Source organism: Euprymna scolopes, chromosome 18 (assembly GCF_053919585.1).
Source record: "Euprymna scolopes isolate OS-2025 chromosome 18, ASM5391958v1, whole genome shotgun sequence".
In the NCBI taxonomy this organism is placed as follows: Eukaryota; Metazoa; Mollusca; class Cephalopoda; order Sepiida; family Sepiolidae; genus Euprymna; species Euprymna scolopes.
In genome coordinates, this window is record NC_136499.1 from 64,099,582 (window position 1) to 64,122,770 (window position 23,189).

The 23,189-nt window shown below is 34.7% G+C and overlaps 2 protein-coding genes across 3 annotated transcripts in view; one reads left to right on the plus strand and one right to left on the minus strand.

Moving 5' to 3' along the window:
* Positions 1 to 23,189, plus strand: part of LOC145297640 (glutamyl aminopeptidase-like) — a 101,385-nt gene that overhangs the window by 36,681 nt on the left and 41,515 nt on the right. Inside the window, exons 8-11 of the mRNA XM_080143745.1 lie at positions 5,302 to 5,367; positions 10,205 to 10,270; positions 15,047 to 15,234; positions 21,365 to 21,444. Coding sequence (XP_079999871.1) covers positions 5,302 to 5,367; positions 10,205 to 10,270; positions 15,047 to 15,234; positions 21,365 to 21,444 — 400 coding nt within the window. The remainder of the gene's footprint in view (positions 1 to 5,301; positions 5,368 to 10,204; positions 10,271 to 15,046; positions 15,235 to 21,364; positions 21,445 to 23,189) is intronic.
* Positions 13,658 to 23,189, minus strand: part of LOC145297642 (uncharacterized) — a 50,544-nt gene continuing 41,012 nt past the window's right edge. For both annotated transcript variants that reach the window (XM_080143749.1, XM_080143750.1), the window contains exon 3: positions 13,658 to 14,286. In XM_080143749.1, the coding sequence (XP_079999875.1) occupies positions 13,785 to 14,286 (502 nt within the window). In that variant the 3' untranslated portion in view covers positions 13,658 to 13,784. The remainder of the gene's footprint in view (positions 14,287 to 23,189) is intronic.

Consider the following 23,189-nt stretch of genomic DNA (forward strand, 5'->3'; position numbering starts at 1 on the left):
TATATATATATATATATATATATATATATATATACAGGGTGAACAGAAAGTCCTTGGACCATTTTTAGTTTTAAAATAAAATATTGTTGAAATCACTTTTTCTCTTTTCGAATAAAGTAAGTATTTAGTCTAACTATTGATCTAATTATTTTCAATAAAATATTAAAATAATTTTGTTTAAACTTTCAGAAAAATGAGCAAACGAGAGGTCATAATTCAGCTTCATTGCGCGGGAAGGACAAACTCAGTGATTATTAAGCTCTTGAAAGTGGCTAAATCCACCATGTACCATGTTGTGAACAGATTTAAGGAACTTGGTACATCTGAAGACCGTCCTAGGAGTTGCCCCTCTACAAGATGAGAAAGAGACAGTACCTCACACCTGCCCAAAAGCACAAGAGACTTGAAAGAGCAAAGCTTCTTCTTGGAGAACTGAAGGCTGGCACGGCCGAGCGAGAGATCGTTTTTTCTGATGAAAAACTCTTCACAATTGAAGCGACTGTAAACAATCAGAACGACAGAGTTTACGCAAAATCTTCAGCAGACATTGATGACTCCGTGAGAATAGTTTTCTGTCGACAAAAGCCGTCTTCCCTCATGGTTTGAGCTGCAGTCTCCAAATCTTGGAAGTCGCCTCTGATTTTCGTGGAGCAGGGGGTTAAGATCAACACAGATCGCTACATTACCGATATTTTGGTTCCAGCATTTGAAGAGATGAAGAAACACTTCAAAGATCAGCCTTTCACCTTCTAACAAGATGGAGCACCATCCCACACCTCCAGAAAAACTCAGGACTGATGCCAACGTCATTTTCCAAGATTCTGGAGTAAGGAGATGTGGCCTCCTGCATCGCCTGATTTGAATCCCATGGATTTTTCGGTGTGGTCTTTGTTGGAGGCAAAGGTCTGTTCTGTTGCTCATCCAAGTGTTGATGCTTTGAAGACATCTCTTCTGAGTGAATGGGCCAAAATACCTCAGGAAACGTTGCGTGCCTCGGTTGGTAACTTCAGACAGAGAATTGAACGGCTAATCGAAAGGAAGGGGCATCACATTGAAAATAAATAATTTGAATTTATTTTTGGTTTCCTAACTTATAATTTTCATTCATGTTTAATTAATATTTTTGTAATTTTCTATTAATAAACCACTTTTGAATTGGTCCTAGGACTTTCTGTTCACCCTGTATATATATAATTATGTTTTTACTATAATAATTAAATACCTACAGACACTAGTGTTTCATCCTTTCAGAAATCTTCAGTGCATGGTGTCACCATTAACACCAGTCGACAGATATATATATATATATATATATATGTATGTATGTTTGTGTGTGTGTGTGTGTATATTCAAAACTTACTATATATATATGTATATATACTAAGTTTTCAAGATATATATATATATATATATATATATATATATATATATATATATATATATATATACTCGTGACCAAAAAAATGGTCCTGGATATGACCTTAAACTATATCCAGCGTTGAGGCCCCAACTTGCGGGCTTTAGGGAGTGTGGAGCCACCCTTTAATTAACATTGCTCCCAGGTCCACTCTGACCCGGAGTGGTAGTACCTGTTAGGGTTCCAACTATGGGTTAAATAGAAACCGACTTGAAAACAAATATATTCTATTAAAAAAATTTATTCGAAATCTTTTGATTCGGCATTAAATAACCTGAAAAGGGTTGATATGCCGTTAAACAAAAACAACCAACAAAAAAAATGGGTCAAACAAATTTTATACATTTTATTGCACTAAAAGCTATATTGAACAAAGAACAATTGAACAAGGAAACTTAAACAAGACATTTACTTTAATAAATGCTTAAGATGGAATCGCATTCCCTTTTGATTTCTTTAAAAGATCAATCCTTGTAGACATGCTCTCAACCAAAGTGGAACACTGTAAAGAGGAGATGTTATTCCATTCGCTATGCACAGTTTTCCACAATTTGTCATTGTTCGAAAAAGTTCTTCCATCCAATGCACGAGATGTTATGGACCAAATATTCTCGATTGGGGCTTTGACATGGCCAAAATATCACATTAATTGAATTATCAGAAAATCATTTTTTGTAATTTTAGCAGTGCGTGCAACGACATTATCGTGTTGAAAAATAATGTTCTGAGATATTCCCAGATTCTGGATACTTGGTAACAGTCCTGTTTCTAATATTCGAATGTATTCCTTTGCATTGATTGACTTCTCACATCGAAAAGTTCCCCATACCATTATCTCTCCATTCCCGTGTTTAAGTGTCGTTTTTATGCAACTTGGTGAAAATCTTTCTCCAGTTCTTCGATTGCCCCATTCGGGGGCATTTAGAGTATCATTAACAAGACAAAATCTTGATTCATCTGACCAGAAAACATTCGTGAACCAGTCTGTATCTTTCTTGCCATAATACGAGAAAAATCTCTTTCTATCATTTATGTTCTTCTTAGATAAAAATGGCTCCTTTGCACACCTTTTAGAAGAAAATCCCATTTCTTTCATTCGTCTAGATATTGTATATCTAGAAAGAGAATTTCCGGCCCCTGTTTTGAATTCTTTGCTACGATCAATAATCCATCAAAACAGTTAATTTAAGCATGTGGTCGTCCTTCAAAGTAGATGCTCTAGGGCGACCAGATCCAGATTTCCCTTTAACCATTCGACTTCAAACCTTTGACCAATTCGCTTCACTACAGAAAGAGATGTTTTCACATTTTCTTTTCTTAAAATATTAAAAACGTGCTTGTAATTCATTTTGGACTGCCTTAATCCTGCAATTCGGTTGTTTATATCCTTGCCAAGATGCAGGCTACCATATTTAGGATTAATTTTTCCACTTATTATTATATGCTATAATAATAATGATTAGCAAAAATTAATGGAAAAATATTGAAAAATCAATTTCTTCCTTCTTTCACTCTTAGCCCTTGGCCCATTTTTTTTTTTTTTTTTGCTCATGAGTGTATATATAGAAAGCTTTGAATGTATATATATATATATATATATATATATATATATATATATATGCATATATATTTGAATATATATATATATATATGCAAAACTTACTCTATATATACATACATACACCCATATATATATATATATATATATATATATATATATATATATATATAGTAAGTTTTGAATACATATATAGAGTAAGCTTTTAATATATATATATATATATATATATATATATATATATATAATATCGTAAGTTTTGAAAATATATATATCAATAAAGCTGCACAATATAATGGTTTATATCTAATTTGCTAAATACCATAAACATAGAAAATCACAATTAAAATTTTTTTAAGTTTTCAAATCATAGAGTAAGGGAAATTATATATTTGTTCAAAATGAAAAGGATATTGAATTTCATATCCAAATTGTATGGTACAATCCGAATTGACAATCTTTTGTAGCAGTGAGGCAAAGGAGTCCAATCCGTGTTTTGAATCTTCAATGGTACAAGGTAAGAATCCGAAGTCAGCATAATTTCTTTTTTTTTTTTTTTTCTTTTTTTTTTTTTTCTTTTTTAGATGATGTTTTAAAAACTTTTAAAACTTTTAATTATGATTTTCTATGTTTATGGTATTTAGCAAATTAGATATAAACCATTATAATATTTGCTAATATTTTCTCCTCGGTGGAGATGGGTAAACATCGAAATATAGGTTAAGGAGATATTCTTATTGAAATGTATTCTTTGTCTTGCATGATAAAAATTCTAGATTTGAAATTTAACTATTTCACGTCATCGAATTTAAATTACTAATTTATGATATATATATATATGTGTGTGTGTGTGTGTATGTATATATACATATATGCATGTATACGTATACATATATATGTATATATACATATATATGTATACGTATATATACATATATATGTAAACGTATATATACATATATACGTTTATGTATCTGTACATATATGTGTGTGTGTGTGTGTGTGTGTGTGTGTGTGTGTGTGTGTGTGTGTGTGTGTGTGTGTGTGTGTGTCCAAAAGTCACTGAAGTGTTGAAAATCTATCATTTTACCATTAATGATTATTTTTTCTTTATTTCAGATATTTTACAGATAATATTTTGGAAATTAATTATGGAAATTAATTTTGGAAATTAATTATGGAACTTAATTATAGCATTGAACAACGTACGCAAGTTGTGAAATTGTTTTATTAAAATCTGGGGTCAATTGTTTTGAAAGAGCTAATCGACGACATTTTCATGTAAAAGATAGCCCAAGTCGCAACACAATTCAAAACATTGTGCGTCGATTAATGACCACGGAGCTAATCTTCTACAAGCTGGCAGACCTCGAAACGTCATCACAAATGAAAATAGAGAAATAGTACGAGAGAGCGTGAAACAGCATCCTGAAACACTGATTCGACGACGTTCCACACAACTTGGGATATGTCGAAGTTCACTACACAATAGTCTGCACAGTTTAAAACTCTTTCATTATAAACTGCAGCTTATTCCACACTTGAAGCTTGAAGATTTTTAAACAAGGGTTCAATGTGCAGTTCAAATGCAAGAACTTGTTCGAAACAACCCCAATTTTCTGCAAAAGTTGATTATGTCAGACGAAGCCTATTTTTATTTGAATGGATTCGTTGACAAACAAAATTACAGCTTTTGGGGCTCTGAAAATCATCCAATAAAGTGCAGTGTATGGTGTGCAGTAACAGAGAAGAATATAATTGGACCTTATTTTTTTAATATCAAGACGAAAATGCTGTCACTGTTATTGGAGAGAGATATAAGACGTCCTGCGGCCACAAATTCAAAATAGGCCCGGATTATGGTTCCAACAAGATGGGGCAAGGGCGCATATGACGTGAGACACCATGGAGCTTCTAAGGCAATGATTTGGCGACATCATTATCTCTCGCTATCACAATGTTAAATTGCCACCACGTTCTCCAGACTTGACTAGCCCCGACTTTTCCTTGTGGGGATATCTTAAAGAAAGAGTCTATGTTAGCAAACCCCAAACCCAGCAAGAATTGAAAGAAAACGTCAGAAATGTAATAAGGGAGTTAAATAGTATTCCATAAACGCGGAGCCGACTTTACCTATTGCAAGGCACTCTGCAAAGCAAATCGGATTGCGCCGAGCCCTGTGTAGGTAGGGATAAGAATAATAAGCGAAAATTAAGATTTTAGAAAAAAACGTAATTATATTTTTAGTATGAAAATAACATTTGTTGTTCATTACTTATATTCTCCTTGCGCTTTTTCTTTCTTTGTTAACGTCACACCCTTGAAGGGGGCGGCTATCTTCCATATGCTTAAGAAACTGATTGGGGAAGAAGATTTCTACGAATCCATCAGGGTGAGTAAAGCTCCTAACACTTTCATACAGATAATTTTATGGTGATTGTGCAACAGAGCGCGGGCGCGCGTATGGCAGCTGTACGCAAATGACCGAACCAGCAAGGAAAACGATTATAAAAATAATAACGTGTGCGCATATCACGATCACGTTAGAGACGCGTGGACGCCGTCACAGCCGAGACGGGAAGTCATGAGTGGTGGGAAAAGGAGGGATAGCGGCCTTTTGTTAAAACCTGAGACAGCGAGTTCTTTTCTATTCCTTGCCTTTATCTTCTTTGCGACGGCGTCTACAACGTGTTGGGTTCCTACATGTTAACACAGGTTCAACGTTACAATTGTTCTTTGTTTTTGTTTTGTTTTTTTGTTTGTTGTTGTACTGTTGTTCACGGGCCAACACACGTTGTGTACAGTTTCAGTCGCAAAGCAGACCAAGACAAAGAATAGGAAATAACTCTAACTCGCTTGTTCTCTGTAGCAACAATATTTATTCTTTCTTTGGCACAGCCGTAACGTCACCTACGTAATCTGGAATCTTTTCCACATATTTCACACGAATCTCGAACATTATCTAAGTTCCTGTGATCGTTCTCTTTCTCTTTTTATAGTCCTAACCCCTCCCCCAACCCCCCACCCTTCCACCGGTAACGTCACTTCGCATACATTTACATACGCGCATCCGCGTTGTTATGTTGTTGTTTTCATTTTGAAATTATATGTACAAGATTTTCATCACACAGAACATTCAATAAAGAAAACACATAATCATTTGACATAAACGTACACTTGTACACATATGGGTTATCGCTAGTGAGCAATTAAGAAACAGATCAATTAATAAAAGATTTTGTTTTGTTTTTGTTTTTTTTTACATGCGTGTCCTAATCTCCATTCTTTGATCGTTGCTTTTCCATTTGTACTGGTATTGCTGCGTCGTCTAGTGTTTGTTGATCGCATGTTAATATCAGGCGAATAAAAACTCATGTATGGAAACACAATTTAGACTTATTGGTGGTTCCAAAGGTTTTGTTGAGGAGAGAAGTTCGTTCACGCGGAGAGAGACCAAAACGAGGCTAAAACTAGATCGTTCTTATTTAATTTTCTTACTTAACCTTAAAAATGGTCGACGAACGGATAGGTCTAGAGAAAATATGCTTTTAGATTACTACGTTTGGTTCGGCCGCTTCATCGTCGCGAACTGCCTCGAAACCCTGCCCCGTCTGAAGCACATGTAATGCCTTATGTTATATCATCGAAAATTGCTTCTACAGCGTTTTGTCTACAGGGCTTACTTCTAAACTCTCTCATCAATCATGCTAAGTGTATTGGATCAATCTTCGTTTATCACCAGGTCGTCTTAATGTAACACTCTCGAAATTTATACTAGTTAACTTAATCTCTACATATTGGCGTAGGGTCCCAATATATAGAGGAGCGTTTTTCTCGGTGTATGGTGATAGTTTCTTGTATAGCCGAGCAGTTTTTTCTCTTGACTGGGCAGCTGTGATTAGATGCATAGCCTTAATTTAGTTATTCAAGATGTAAGGCGAATTCCATCACAAATATTATTTTTACAATTACCTAGAAAATAAATCCATTTCCGCTAAAACAAAATCAAAAGAATAGACTCATTGGAATTTATTAAATTAAATTTACTTCAGAATGCATATTATCATATTATCAAGCAACATGGATACAAAGACACTAAGATTTAAAAGGACTTAATTTTAATCTACTTTCAATCATGTGACATAAATGTGGACTCTTAATAGCTTTAATTTACTTTCAATCACGGGAGATAAATGCAGATTTTTAATTTTATATATATATATATATATATATATATATATATATATATATATATATATATATATATATAAGTGAAAGGGTCTGTCTGTCTGTGTGTCTGTGTGTGTACATTTCTATACGCAATAACTCTGTCAATTTTTAGTCTACAGACTCTAAATTTGATATACAGGGCACTGAGATTTGGGAAAATCGATATGATCTGTTTTCAACAGGAACTTTGGCGATGAAGGGGTCAAAGTTCAACGATTTGACCTTTGAGAACTCTACCAAACTCCTCCGATAATTTGGGGTCAAAACACTTGAAATTTTAGATATAGGTTCCTTGGACATGAATCTAACTTAATAACTTAATTTGAGCCCAAAAAATAAATTTTCAGGGGTCATAATAGGGGTCAAAGTTTTAAAAAATTGACCGCTTGTTTTTCTTTTTTTTTTTTTTTTGCTCAACATACACCTCCAAATACCCGGGCAACACCGGGCACCCATGCTACTATATATATATATATATATATATATATATATATATATATATATATATATACTAGCATTTCAGCCCGGCGTTGCCCGGGTGTTTTGATGTGTATGTTGAGCAAAAAAAAAAAAGTGGTAGTAGGAAGGCAGGCTCGAACCCGTACCGCAAAGGAGGACAAGAACGGGGTAAAACCTAACGTTTATGCTATTACTACCACCGCCAAACCGGAAGCGAAGTTTTTTTTAAAATTAAGGCTAGACAATCTAAAGGAGAGAACTTTAAAAAATATCGGCGAAAAAAGTATCCCCCACCATGTAGAAAAGTGCCTAGTTGAAGGGGAAGATATTAATGTTTTTAGCCAATTTTTCGATATTTGTCGTACGAAAGGTCGAACTTAAAAACGATACTGATCTTAGTAAAATCCGTCGCCTCTATTGAAAGTTTAAGGCAGACATGCAAACAGGCATACATACATACATTTATATATTGGTAACTAAAAATTTTCGACCCAAACTGATGAAAAAGCTTGCCCTATCTCTGAATACGCTTTATGTAAAATTTCAAATATTTAGACCATAAATTGTCTGAGTAATTTGGAAGAGACCGCAGAGGTCAATTTTTTAAAACTCTGACCCCTATTATGACCCCTTAAAATTTATTGCTTTGGGTTCAAATCAAGTTATTAAGTTAGATCCATGTCCAAGGAACCTATATCTAAAATTTCTAGTGCGTATACTCAAAATTGTCGGAGGAGTTTGATAGAGTTCTCAAAGGTCAAATCGGGTACTGAGATTTGGGAAAATTGATGTGATCGGTTTTTGGCCAGAAATTTGGCGATTAAGGGGTCAAAGTTCAACGATTTGACCTTTGAGAACTCTACCAAACTCCTCCGATAATTTGGGGTCAAAACACTTGAAATTTTAGATATTGATTCCTTGGCCATGAATCTAACTTAATAACTTTATTTGAGCCCAAAATAATACATTTTAAGGGGTCATAATAGGGGTCAAAGTTAAAAAGAAATTGACTGTTTTGTTTGTTTATTTTTGCTCAATCACCCGGGCTGAAATGCTAGTATATATATATATACATATACATATACATATATATATATATACATATATATATATATATATATATATATATATATATATATATATATATATATATATATATACTAGCAGAGAGACCCGACGTTGTCTGGGATTGAATGAGGATCAACAAATGTTCCATCCTTACATACTTTTATTGTCATCAAAATCGATGAAATCGCTTATTTTTTAAACAAATCAATTAATTGCTCGTTCTAGTTAGGTACCCTACACTCTCGCAGTGTACGGGAACGAATCTTCATATGCCTCTCCACAGTGAATTAGTCCGCAATGCATTGTAGTCTACATTGAACTGTAGAGAATCTACTGTTGATTTTATAAAATTATCTGTAAATAATAGCTTCACTTAAGGTTTTAAAAGCAAAAGTCAAGTATTACAGTTCAATTGTGATCTACCCAGAAGCATTCATTTCGAATGAGATCCTGTCTTATAAAAGAATCTACAGTTAATTTTAAATGGTAAGCTTTCTGCATGTGCGGTGATAAAACTTCTTACATTCACTTGTAATATTAGGTTGTATATTTTTTTTTTCGTATAAGACGCATTCCGATAAAAAAAAAAACCCTCCGTAAGAACACTTCAAGACACATCCATTATCGTCGTGTGAAATTTCCAAAAACATCGGCCCAGCCGTTTCCGAGCCCATATGGAACGAACTCAGGCACGCACAAAGTTCCTTATATATATATATATATATATATATATATATATATATATATATATATATATATATATATATATATATATATATATAATCTGTATTTATCTCCCCTGGTTGAGAGTAATTTAGAGTTATTAAAGATCCGCATTCATGAAAGTAGATTAGAGTTTACTTCCTTAAATAATAGAATCAGGGTTTGATGTCTCTGAAGCCTTTATCTTCGGTTATGATAATTCGTATTTTATATTGGAATTAATTAATTAACTGTAATCCCGTAAGGAAAGTAACAAAACTCCTCTTCAACAACACTGCAATGAACATCGACAGATATCAGCTCTAACGTTCTCTCTAAACTGTCAAAAGCCAACTAGTTGTCTTTCTCGGTTCCTCTTTCTCAAGATAGTTGTTTTTATCGTAAGCAAAATGAATGCCACATATAAAAATCTAAATACGAATACAAGTTCTTTTATTTCCACTGAAAATCAAATGTCCAACTTACGAAACGGTTAACATGTTTGAAAGCTGTTAACCCTTCGTTTTCTATTCCTTTCTAACAGTAAACATTTCACCACTCTTCATCGGATTAAAATTATGTGGTTTTTAATCGATCAGGTCCACCGGTTTCATGCCACGCAAATAACTCTAAAACATTTTTTACAGTGTTAGGGTTATACACAAGTATATACCACATTTAATTGCTAATACTAATCAAATTATTGGTGGGTTTAAACAGATATTAATTGTGTTTGAAATTGAAATTACATTTTTAATTCTTTTTTCCAGTTGTTTCTGAGAAGGTTTCAATGGGGTACAGCAGTGACGGCTGATCTTTGGCAAGCATTTAATGATGTAAGTAAATACATTATTCACTTGCATACCTACGAGAACCGATGTTACATAGAGTTACAGAGGTTTCAAGCACATTGCAGGGACCAGAGTCGTAATAAAATGAACTAATTTTAGCATTCACAGCAATCCGTGCCCCGTTTATATAATGGGAGGGGTGCGTTCTGAAGAAATCATCAGAGATTGAAATCTGGTTCAATCATGTGTAGTTCATCGAATTGATTAATACTGGGAGGCGCAGGGTGGAGCATTCTTGGAGCAGCCTTATTTGCTTTCAGAATTTTTATTGGAAGCTACCAGTCAAGAATGTTTTCAACAATCAGACTGACAGAAACTAGACTATTTCGGTGTTTTTTTATCGGTTGGGCTCAGGCATTCGTCATGGATAATCCTAGCCGGTTCACTCTCACAGGCTTTGCCCCACCCTCTTGGGATGGAGTAAGTTTATTGCTTACTGTCTGATGCACACCGACTGGGAATGCCGACGGGCTGATCAGGCAATTTTTACTAGGCCAGAGTGCTCATCCTTTAGGGACGGGGCTTTTCCCACCTTTCCACCTCCCTACCTTTCCACCTTGTGTTACACCTTCCTGCGATGGGAAGAACGCATATACTAGCCGTTTCGGAGCAGTGTTTCTGTAACATACTATTCTATACTTTTGTAAATACACATTTCTGTACATGTTATATTATGAAAAATCCATTTCTTAACTAATGTGTAATATTATCTGTACGTTATCTACTTAGTTGTATGCTCTTCCTTTAACCGTTTCCGTTTAAGTCAGGTGAACAAGGCGGACAACTTGTTTGTTTATCAGTCATATTTATCAGGCCCGTGACCGTCTAGTCTCTGGATGTGGGTGTGGGTGTGTGAGAACATATAATACACGAAACATGATAACATACCTGTTTCTGCTGCTCCTTCTTCTGGGTGGATTTGCCAATGTCTTGGAGGGGATTCTGTCATAACAAATACGCATGCAAGACATGGCCCCAAGACGAATGGTTGGTTTTATATATTGTTTATTTACTCCCAGGCGTTTTTTGTCACAGTAGATTAGAGTGAATGGCGATCTTTCGGCTTGTGGTTCCATTCGGAACCCGGAACCCCCTTATGGGGAGACTTGCTTTAATACATCTTGTTTCTTTGATGTCCTGAACCTAACTCTAAAATTAACGTTACCCGGAACCCTTGGCACTTAAGACCCGGTCGCATCTACCTAGCTTCTGGTGCAGCCGACCGGTTGCCCGGCGATTACATAACATAATATACTATCGTGGTAGCATATTCAAAGTAACAACACTTTCAGAAGTCGTCAAAATTGGAATACTAAAATACATGCAATTCTTTGGTTTGGTTATACCCACCAAACATCTATTATAGTATGTAGGGCTATAAATTCATCGCTACAACATCATAATAGTTGCAGCCGACCTCCAAACTACACACACGTCGATTTATTTATTTCAAATTCACTTCAAATAAGCTAAATTGTAACTGAGAAAGAGCTGCATTAGGGATCGCGTCCACAGAGTCACTCTAAGTAGGGAGTCAAGCAGCGAGATGTCTGCTCACAATTCACTTAAACTTCTACATCTTAGTACAGTCGAGAAAGCAGAATACACTGTGGAAATTCCAGTCTCATTTCGAGAGAAGAAATTATCAAATCAGATCGTACTTACGAGTACTGCACGATCACGTTGACACACTGGTTCTCGCAATATCACCGAAGTTAATCAACGTTGAGTCTGGCCAGTACCAGATGGGTGACCATTTGGGAAGGCGAGACGCTGTATGTACCGTGAGGCAAAATCCCAGGTTGGGAAAATGGCGCGGGCCATCCTTCTCTCGAGGGTACATGGGCCTCTCTTAAACCGCGGTAGACAACCACCCTAGTGTCACGATAAAAACAAAATATCCTTGATAATCCTGGCGAAGCATCAAGTATTCAGCTACGGACAAGATTTGAATTACACTACAAACTCGTGAAGTGAGTTCAATTTCGGCTGTGGCCGCATGTTACATTTTTTTTTTATCAGATCAGAAAGCCTTCCGGCATTGAAGGACCTCTAAAGTGAAAGCGTGAAATTTTGCTGTTTGTCGACTTAGTCGGGGGTATTTACGTCGATTAGGCAAAGGTGCTACGATTTAATATTACCCACTTTAAAAAGGATGTTCTAACATCGAATTAAACTGGAACATCACACACACACACACACACACACACACACACATATATATATATATATATATATATATATATATATATATATATATATATATATGGTTGTAGGTTTGATCCACAGCTGGGAAAAGGTGTATGCCTAGCTGCACTGATGTGTTGTGATACAACGAAACAGTACTGTATGTGGATGAATAATAAGCCCCCTGTTTGGGTTGAGCTTCACCCGACGCGTATTTAAGCGATTAAGTGAAGCCCACTATTTGTTTGTAAACAAACTGACAGTTTGAGCACTGTGCGACGTGCAAATGCTAATTTAATAGGCATTTGAGGAGAAATATTTACGGTCACTGATTCTTGGTCCGATGGTTAGAGCTGCCGACTGTCAACAAGATTGTTATAAGTTCGATCCACAGCTGGGAAAAGATGTATGTCTAGCCGCACTGATGAGTTATGATACAACGAAACAGTACTGTATGTGGATGACTATATATATATATATATATATATATATATATATATATATATATATAAACTGTGTTTCTTGCTTTATTGTAGATTATAATTTTGTTAATAATATTAATCCTAAAAAATTGAAATTTTGCACACTTATAGAGTACTCCAAAGAAGACAAGCTACCAAAATATTTTTCAAATCTATATGATATTTCAAAAGTTATAGGCATTTGTGTTTCTTGCTGTCATTCTCTCTATTTCTCGCTTTATTGCAGATTTGTAAAAATACAGTTAAAAGATAATAAAAGCATAATTTTGTATGTAAAACTTATTTTATTCAATAAATTAAATCGTAAGTAACAATATCAATGAAATGTAAGAAAGAATTCAGCAGATATGTAACACAAAACCAAATTATTTATCAACATAACTCCGATTCCTTGTCATTAGCTTAGACAGTTTGCTATCAACAAATGAAGTGCATCTGTTGATTTGGAGAGACGTTATGGTACTTGCACTTCACCAATTTTATTCTAGAAGGCGTCGTTTGATGTAAATTGTTGTCATCCTTCATAAACCTCCCTTTTTAAAATTGACCAGAACTGCTCACTTGGGTTTAAGTCAGATGAACAAGGCGGCCAATTCATGAGAGTCTCGCCCTTGATCCCCAGAGATGTGAGAAAGGAAGACGTAGCTTTTGCTGCATGAGATGGAGCATTGTCGTGCCAAAAAATCAGCTGACATCGACAAAGTAAAGGCAGGTCGTACAACCAAAGGGACAAATGCTCATCTAAAAACTGTATGTATGCTTGGCTTGTGAGTTTTCAAACCTTCAGGCATTCGAACAGGTCCTAATAATGTATCACCTATGATACCCGCCTAAAACATATCTCCCCCGCCTGCTTGTTGGCGACGAACACGATTTGGGATAGTAGCTCCGGTAGGACTCCTAACTTTAGCCCATCTATCTGGACCATCAAGTGTAGCTCTAGCTTCATCTGTTGAAAGTCTGTTTTCGTGTATTTTTCTACCCACGCAATACGTTTTTTTCTTATGAGTTTTGTTTAAGAGAGGTCTGGATATGGGCTTCGCTTCATTCAAGACACTGCATCTGGTCTTTCTGGACAACGAACAAATGCCAACTTTGGCCAAAATGGAGACGCTGGTGCCATTTGGTTCCCTATTGACCTGCCTGCGTATTTCTCGCATATTACAAGGGAAAATGCTTCTTCTTGTGCCCTTATCTTTTTGTGATGTGGCGGTTCTCTTACCCCTTACCAGTTCCTTGGCTAAATCACGAAGAGCCAATCCCTCTGTAAGGCCTGCTACAATCAAATTTTCAGTAGCAGTCAAACGTCCTTTTTTGGACATTTTCACAAGCCTGCAATAAAGTGAGAAACAATGAAAATGGCAGAAAAAAAAAACATAAATAACTATAACTTTTGAAATATATAGATTTGAAAAATATTTTGGTAGCTTATCTTCTTCGGGGTACTCTATAAGTATGTAAAATTTCAATTTTTCATGATTAATATTATTGAAGGTATTAAAAAAATTATGATCTATAATAAAGCGAGAAACAGTTTGTATATATATATATATATATATATATATATATATATATATATATATATATATATATATATATATATATATAGAGAGAGAGAGAGAGAGAGAGAGAGAGAGTAAATGATAAAAAAAACTATAAATTCATGATGTTGACCATCTTACAAATTATTCCTTTAATTCAGTTGACTTTTATAATTCTTGACAGTATCTGCTTCGTAGCACGAAATCAACCACTTAATTATTATGCCAATCAGTGAATCTATTATGCCCTTAACTCATCAGAAGAAATAGCAACAATCAATCCGTCAAAATGAAATGAAGTGTGATTTGACATGATTAAAATCCGAAAATTGGAAGAGAAGATGCATATACCTTTAATATGTTACCATTTTGGATTCATATATATATATATATATATATATATATATATATATATATATATATATATATATATATATATATATATATTGACCGCCCTTATGTGAGATTATTTTATTGTTCGCTTTCCCCACTCCATTGGGGTTTTGTGATGAGTGTAAGAATGTAAGTTTAAACGTGCTTTAATTTCTCAGGTTGTTAAATCTATTGATGTCAAGGAAATTATGGAACCGTGGGTAAGTCAACCCGGCTTTCCGATTGTCAATGTCAATTACGACCATTCAGATCCCGTTGACCCTCGGTTGGACATACAACAGTCCAGGTTCAGAAGCGACTTTGTTCCAGACACGAATGACACGCAAGAAAGTTTAGAAAATACTCAGTGAGTACTTTTATATTTTGATATTATTATTTTTTAATTTGAAAATATTACAAAGCTAAATCTAATATATAAAAAGCTATATGTCTGTCTGTCAGTCTGTCTGTCTCCATAATTTCAAACTCTATCTCCTCCAAAACTAAACGTCATACATCTTCTACATTCATCCTAGTTTTTGTTTAAATTTTAATTTTTAATCACTTTATATGCGTGTCACGCTGGTAGAGTGGTAACGTCACTAGCTTTGAATGCTTCCGTTTGTATTTTAACTGATGGCACCCAAATACATTTTTCCCCTTTTGAAATCACGGATCTTTTAATGCATCTATATATTAAATCTAGACAAATTAAAATATCATATTTAAGCGTATTTTACGCCTGGGCAAAGCCGGGCGCCCCACCTCCGCTTATAATGTTATAAAACATTTTCTTGAATAATTAAAATCATGTTCTTCTTTTGAAACTTTCGGTTGTTTCTCTTCGTTTTTCTGATAGCATTAACCATGAAGGATCAGTTTCTCGTGAATAGAAAAAAATGGATACTCTGGTGTTGTTGACGGTTGTTATAAGTTTGAAGTAGATGTGTATGTGCGTGGTTTGTCGCGAGTTTTAAGGAGATTAAATCAAACTCCTCATTTAATCTTTTTTAGTTTGTACACCAGCAAAATAGGAGCTGATGATATTCATCAGAATGAGAGTGATGACAAGTGTACACAATATCCCCTTTTTCGAACGTGTGTCCGTTTTATAACAAATTAAAACTTAAGCAAAATGCAAATTAGTTAAAAATACACGGAAAAATAAAATGTAACAAATGAAATAAAATTATATTAGATATTAACGCAAGCTCTACATTATTAAGAAGAATAATAGATTTTTAAAACAAATAAAATTAAATTTAAATTTCCGCACGTTTAAAGGCAAACACATATCTGATGAAGGTAATATTTCCGAAATATTATACAACGCTGAATTCCATCTTAGCATGCTGACGCAAGTAAGAACACAATGCAAGTATAAAATGCTAGCAGGCCGCTCGGCGTTGCCCGGTCAGAAAATACGCACAAATATTATATTTTAATTAATGCAGATTTCTTATTTATTAGGAACAGATATACCGTAAGTATAAAACATAACATTAAATTCCTTTTAAAAAAAAAAAAACGGAAAGAAACTGAGACATGTGTATGCGAGTAATATTTTTTAAACAGTTTACTAAATAATAATAATAATAATAATAGTAAGTGAAAAAATAATACGCGAACTGAGATCGAAACCAAAACCTAAAGACAGTGAATCAAGGACGATAATCATTCGGCCAGATTGACATGATATTTAAAAAGTTCTTTTAAATTTAACAAAAAAGAAGCTGTCAGTTGGCAAACAGAAAAAAATCCGATGACCGCCAAGTCTCAATTTCGCAATTTTGACTCCTTAGCAGCCCTTTTGTCCGTATGAAAATTGATTAAAAAGTTTTCCACGTGTCTGAATACCCTATATACGAAATTTCAAGTCTGTAGATCAAAAATCCGTTGAGTATATAGGTTAAATGTCCTCACACACACACATTCTCACTTTTATAGATATGATAAGAATATATATATACAGGGTGACCTCCAAAAAACGGGCCCAACTCTAATTAGGCCCTGTTTCTTAGTGTTTTGTCCGAATGAAATGAAACTTTGGTCATAACTAGTTTATTATATTCAAAACATCACATCAAAACACTAGGGTCTTTGGCCTTTTTTTCTCCGTTCTATAGCATATGTTCTAGATGGCCTCCATTTAGCTTTTATTTTTTTTATTTTTTTTTTTTTTTGGTTACCCTGTATACCTGTGTGTCTGCGTGTGTATGTATATATATATATATATATATGCATACATATATATATGCATACATATGCATATATATACATATATATACGTATATATATATATATATATATATACACACATATATATATATTGTATTAATGAAGGTGAGTTTGCATAGCCTATTCCACCCTTATATGCATTAATTTGCTTCAGCTTACATTACACCTTTTGTATTGTATTGACCTCTATAAATCATCTTTATATACACACTAGGCAACGCTTCAAGCAAACTAACCTATTACGTTCATTGTGTGTTTGCATATGTAGAAATTGGAGTGATTTATTTGGGGGGGGGGTATTTATCTTATTATTTTAATCTTCACATGAGCAGAACGAGACTTAATAACAAGTCCTTCTAATGCCTTTGCATAGTCCGCTTTGGACGTTTGCCTATCTAAATTGGGTTGATTTACATAGTTATGTTGTTGTTACCAAAAGACTTTATAAGTGATTATCTGCTTCTCACTTCTATTACGGACTTTTCGAGTACAGGAGTGTGAGACATACTTTTTTCTCCGTTGACTGGACGCTTCACATTTTCGTCTAGTAGTCGCGGCATGATTCGCTTGGTCTCCCTCTTTTGCATGGCTGTGATCCGTCGAGTGTCTCTTCAGTGTAGTTTCGCATAGAAAGTTAGACAAAAGACGATTGACAGTTCGTAAAGTTTATTCTTTAGGGAGACACTACAATCTATGGTAGCACATCAAAGAGCGTAAATGACCAAGTTCTCTCTGATTCTCTCTCTTCTGATCTTGAGCATGTGATACAATGAGGAAAGAGGTGGTCGGTTACTTTTAATGCATCTAAAACCAAGATTCTATCTCTACATCATCTATGCCCTGATGCCAATCTGGCATGAATTGAAATGAATGACTCTCGTCTTGGGAGGGCTTCATGTTTGACAAACTTCTAGGCTTGACCTTTACTCCTGACCTGAAAGAGATCACGTATATAAAATCCATTGCCAAGGTCGCTGGAAAAATGGTGGGATACTTCTACCGCTCCAGTAGATATCTCACTCCTGGTGCAATTCTCTACCTATATAAAAGCCAGGTACAATGGAGTACTGTTGCCACATCTGAGCAGAAGCTGCTAGAAGCAGCTTATTCTGTCTTGACAGAGTTAAAAATAGACTTCGTAGCTTAGTGGGGGATGCCCTTTTCTCTTCCCTGCGACCTCTTTCCCACTGAAGAGATGTTGCAAGCCTGTCTCTGCTTTATCGTTATTTTCATGGCAAGTGCTCGTCTGAGCTTCAATCTATGCCTCTCCCCATCGCCAAACTTTCACGAAAAACACTCGTTTGGCAGAAACCACTATCAATAATTTCCCACATTCCTTGTCTGTGCCTAAACCTAAATGTAGATTCCATAATCAAAGCTTCTTTTTTAGAACTTCACGCCTGTGGAACTCTCTTCCAATTGCCTGCTTTCCAGCTGACTACAATCTGATTGTCCTCAAGTCCAATGTAAACAAGTTCTTAATGAAATGTCCCCCTAAGTAATCCAATTTACAAAATTCCCACTACTTATGTTTACTGCGCTATAATCAAATTGACTAATCCTTATCCTCGAGTGGCCTCCAGACCTTGATAAGTGGTGATTCCTGTGTAAAAAAAAAATATAATATAAGCGAGAGAGAGGGAGGAAGAGACTAAATTTCTTATAACTAATTAGATGCTAACTTCTTAAGTATAGATGCATGAATAATGATAGACACTGGGAGAGACTTTGCGCTTTTGGCGGCTGTAACTTTTTAAATGTATTATGATAGCATATTGACACGCGTTTTCTTCGCTTGACATCCACACAGAATTCCCTTGAAACCTTCGTTTCTTTGTTCTACGATCCCGTGACGTCACGTGCCACGCCGACAAACGTCTCCTTGCTTTCTATATTTAAACCTGCTTAACCTTACATATCATTCCTCATCGTGAAGAGAGTTCCCTTTCCCAAACCCCATGTCATCTCGACATGCACTTAGTGTGATTATTTCAAAATTCATACTAGTTCATTCACTCAGTGTTCGAAATAGGCGCCCCATAATGTAAGGACATACTTTTGGAGATCGGCTTGTAGTAGTAGTAGTAGTAGTAGTAGTAGTAGTGGCAGAACCAGCAGCAGCAGCAGTGATTACTCGTTAGAAGTTTTCAGACAAGTAGTAAGCAGTAATCGCCCACTTGCAAAAAAGATTATTTAAGATTCCCAGAAGTGGTTTCGTATTGTGTTGTATATTATATTTCTGACGTTTCATGTCAACTGCAAAATGAATTGTTCTCGAACGATTTTCAAAGCTGCACGCTTTTACCTGTGTGACACCAAAAATGCATTTCTCTCTATATAATACTTTTAGGCCTATATATATGTGAATGACTTGATCGAGATCATTTTTACGGCTGTGTTGGAAATAAGTATATCATCTACGTATGCATATACAAATGGTAGTCCTCGTAAAACCTGGTCTATCCGTCTCTGAAAGTGTAATGAAGAGCAAGCCTACAGAGGTTAAACAGGATTTCTAGTGCAGACGGAATCAAGACTCTTGATTCAAGAGGTCAAACCAAATCAAACTGGTTGACCGGCTTAAAACTGGAACAACCTTTACAAGAACGAGCGTTGAGTGCATAATGATGTGTCAGTGACATAGGGACCTATATCCGTCCTCTAGCCCTAAAATATACAGAAACGCACACGGCACATTTTTTTTTTTTTTAGTCAGTCAGTTAATTCAGTTCAGTTAGCAGAGATAGACCAGGCAGTTAGTTTGAGTTTGTTGGTCGTTGCGGATCGAAGAGACTGCGGAGTCGAGTAGGAGAATAAGAAAGCGAAGACGGAGAAAGAGATCTTTGGGTCAGCAGTAGGCAACTTCTCCATCAGCGGTATTTGGTCTGACTGGGGTCAATGGATGAAAGGAGGCTGAAGCGGAAAGCTGCAGAAAAAAAGGTATGATTTCTCAACGCCAATACAGATATATAAATGCATCTTACACACACGCATATGCTTAGAACACAACTAGAAATGTCCAAGAACACTCGATTGTGCATGTGCATACCAAGTGTATAAACTGTCTAAATACTTGAAAGGACGCATGATAGAAAGGACTAATGCATATCTACTAGACGATTTAAGTGAAGCAATCATGAACACTCATGAACATGAATACGAAAGAATAGCACGCATAAAGAGGCACACGTACACGAACAATGTAGACTCAGTATATATGAAGATAATACACAGCACAACAAAAGGATTAGGCTGAGTCTCATGGTCCCATCGAAAGAAAGACAAATTGGAAAAAATTGAACAGAGAAATTATAACTGTCTTGGGAATATCCTCTTCTTGAACAGCTATATGAAAGTAAATTATAGTAAGATCTACTTGACAGAATGGTTTGCTCTATTCAATCCAACTTCGAAGCCATGAATATGTGATGCCTGAGAGCGGTTAGGGACAGTCTAACTCTTCAATAATCTCCACTGCTAGTTTTTTTTTCAAACTAAATCACAATGTTAATGACAAAAATTTCATGAGTGTAAACCATGTGTCGATTATAGCCGAAGCAATAGAGATAAATTAAAACATATGATGCAATAACTTTCAAGAAACGAAAATAACATTATTTCTGAAAATCTGCTTAAGAATTTTGTTTATCTCTACTTATATATAGAAGGCGCTTTGTTTGTGTGTCGCTCATGAACTCTGAAACGGCTGGGTTGATTTTTTTTTTTTTTAATTTCACACAAATGTACTTTACGTGTCTGAGAATGTTCTCAGATGGGTATTGTTTCGAAATGGCTTTTTTTACCAAAGTTAACACCCTTATACAGCCTAACGTCACAAGTGCATTTGAGAAGTTCTATCATCGCACAAGCAGATAGCTCGGCGTATAAAATCATCAGAGGCGCGTTCGAAATAAATGTTTCTGTTTAGAGAACAATTGAACCATGATACTTGACATTTGCATTTTAAACTTTAAGTGAAGCCATTATTTACTGATAATTTTATAAAATCAACAGCAGATTTTCTACTATAATGTATTATTGCAGGGAGGAATGTGAACCTTTCTCCCATTGCATTGCAAGGAGAGGGGTCCCTAACTAAAGCAGGCAATCAATCGATTTGATTGAAAATGGGCGATTTCACCAATTTCGATGACGATGAAAGTATTGAAAGTGTGAAACATTCGTTTATCCTCATTCAATCCCGGGCAACGAAGAATCTCCCTGCTAGTTAATCTAATAAAGGTTTATTTTATCAACAGGTATAAGTGGTTTGTTGCTTTGGATTATATAACATCTTTATCGAAAACACCGACCGTTCATTGGATGAACAAGACAAACTGTAAGTAAAATATTAAATATTTTGTAACGGCATTCACTTGAGTAAAAGAATCACCATATGAAACAGCGACAACGTTTTATTTTTTTAAACATTCATACATTTGTGATAAATATATTTTATATTATCATTGTCTATTTATAAAATGAGAAAAGTGGAATAGGCAACCAGCAAACTATATAAAACTAGAAATAATTCAACACGCATGCATGCTTTTATATATATATATTTTTTTTAGTTATAAAGCTTTGTCAAAAAAAATAGCATTTATTGAATAGGTTTTACTTCTTGACAAAGTTTTATAATTAAAACGAAATATCGAATCCATAGACAGACGACTCTGTGTTATTTGCTAATTTCTTTCTTCGTGTTGATGAAAAAAAAATATCTACTCAACATCTCGTGAATGGGTCTAAAAATAAACACGAAATATTTATTTCCCACACAAATTATATTTTTTTAGACGGATAAGAAACGTCATTCTTTTAACTCTGATTGCATTTGAATAAAATAAAATACGCACCTAGTGCGCTTGAAAGCCAAATCACAACGTAATATTAGGAAAATAAACAAATATTTTACCTGTCTGAAATTTATCACAAATATATTTCGGAGGTATACTCCATCTTCAGTGTGGTGTTTTGTAACTTTTTTTTTTCTTTTTTTCTTTCTTGTCATGTTGTAACGTTGGAGAAAGAAGTCTGTAAAGAGCCGCGTGTTGTATCTAACAGTTGTATTTTGAAATGTTTGAACTGTGCGTAGGCAACGCGAGAATTGTGTTCTTAATTCTATATGAACTATGATACTCAATTCTGTAGAAACTCTCATCCGATCTGATTACATTTATATTGTATGCTTCCTGCTCAATATTATTATCTCACACTTCCTATAATTAGATCATATTTCCGCTGTGATTTTGTATAGTCACATATTTATCTTCTCTATAAATGAATAATAATATTTTATACTATTTGTTTTATTAGACATGTCCTTTTTAATCGGATGAGTTCTTGCCAAACCTTTAAGAAAACAATTCGATCTATTTTTTCTTTTTTTTTTTTTTTTTTTTGATTTTCTTAAATCTGGTGATTTGTGGTTGACTATCATCTCATATGATACGTACATATAACACACACACTTTAAGAGTAGCGAGACAGTATTTCACTCATCAGTAGGCTATAATTTTCCAAATAACGTTTAGAATGTTAAGAAGAGGAATATTTACAGAAGAAAACTTTGAATAATTGTTTATTTACATGATTACGTGTCTTCATTGAAAGTTAATTTGTCTTGTATGTGATTTAGTTTGGCAACAGGCCAAGAAATCAAATAGAATCTTAGGTTGTTTTTTTTTATTATAAATATTTTTTCTTAGTCTTACTTTGAAGATAAATACTAAATTTAATAAATATAGCTACAGAATTTTTCAACAATGAAAGATGGCGGAAAAAAGCCGATTCCACACGCGTGTGTTGAATTCAGTTGGCTTTTCTTTCGGATGGGTGCCTGTAAACACTACAATAATTAAGTATTTTTTGTTCTTATGCTTCTGCAAACTTTAAATATCTCCATTCCTTTTTATCAATATTTTTTCTTATTAAATTCTTTTCCATTCCAAAAAAAAACAAATCTTTCCAACTATTTTCTGTGGAATATATTTTTGTTTCTGATGTATTGTTTAGTGGGATTTCGTTATTCAACAAAGCACTTGTAAGACGTACTTCATAGCTTAATTAACTGTGATAATT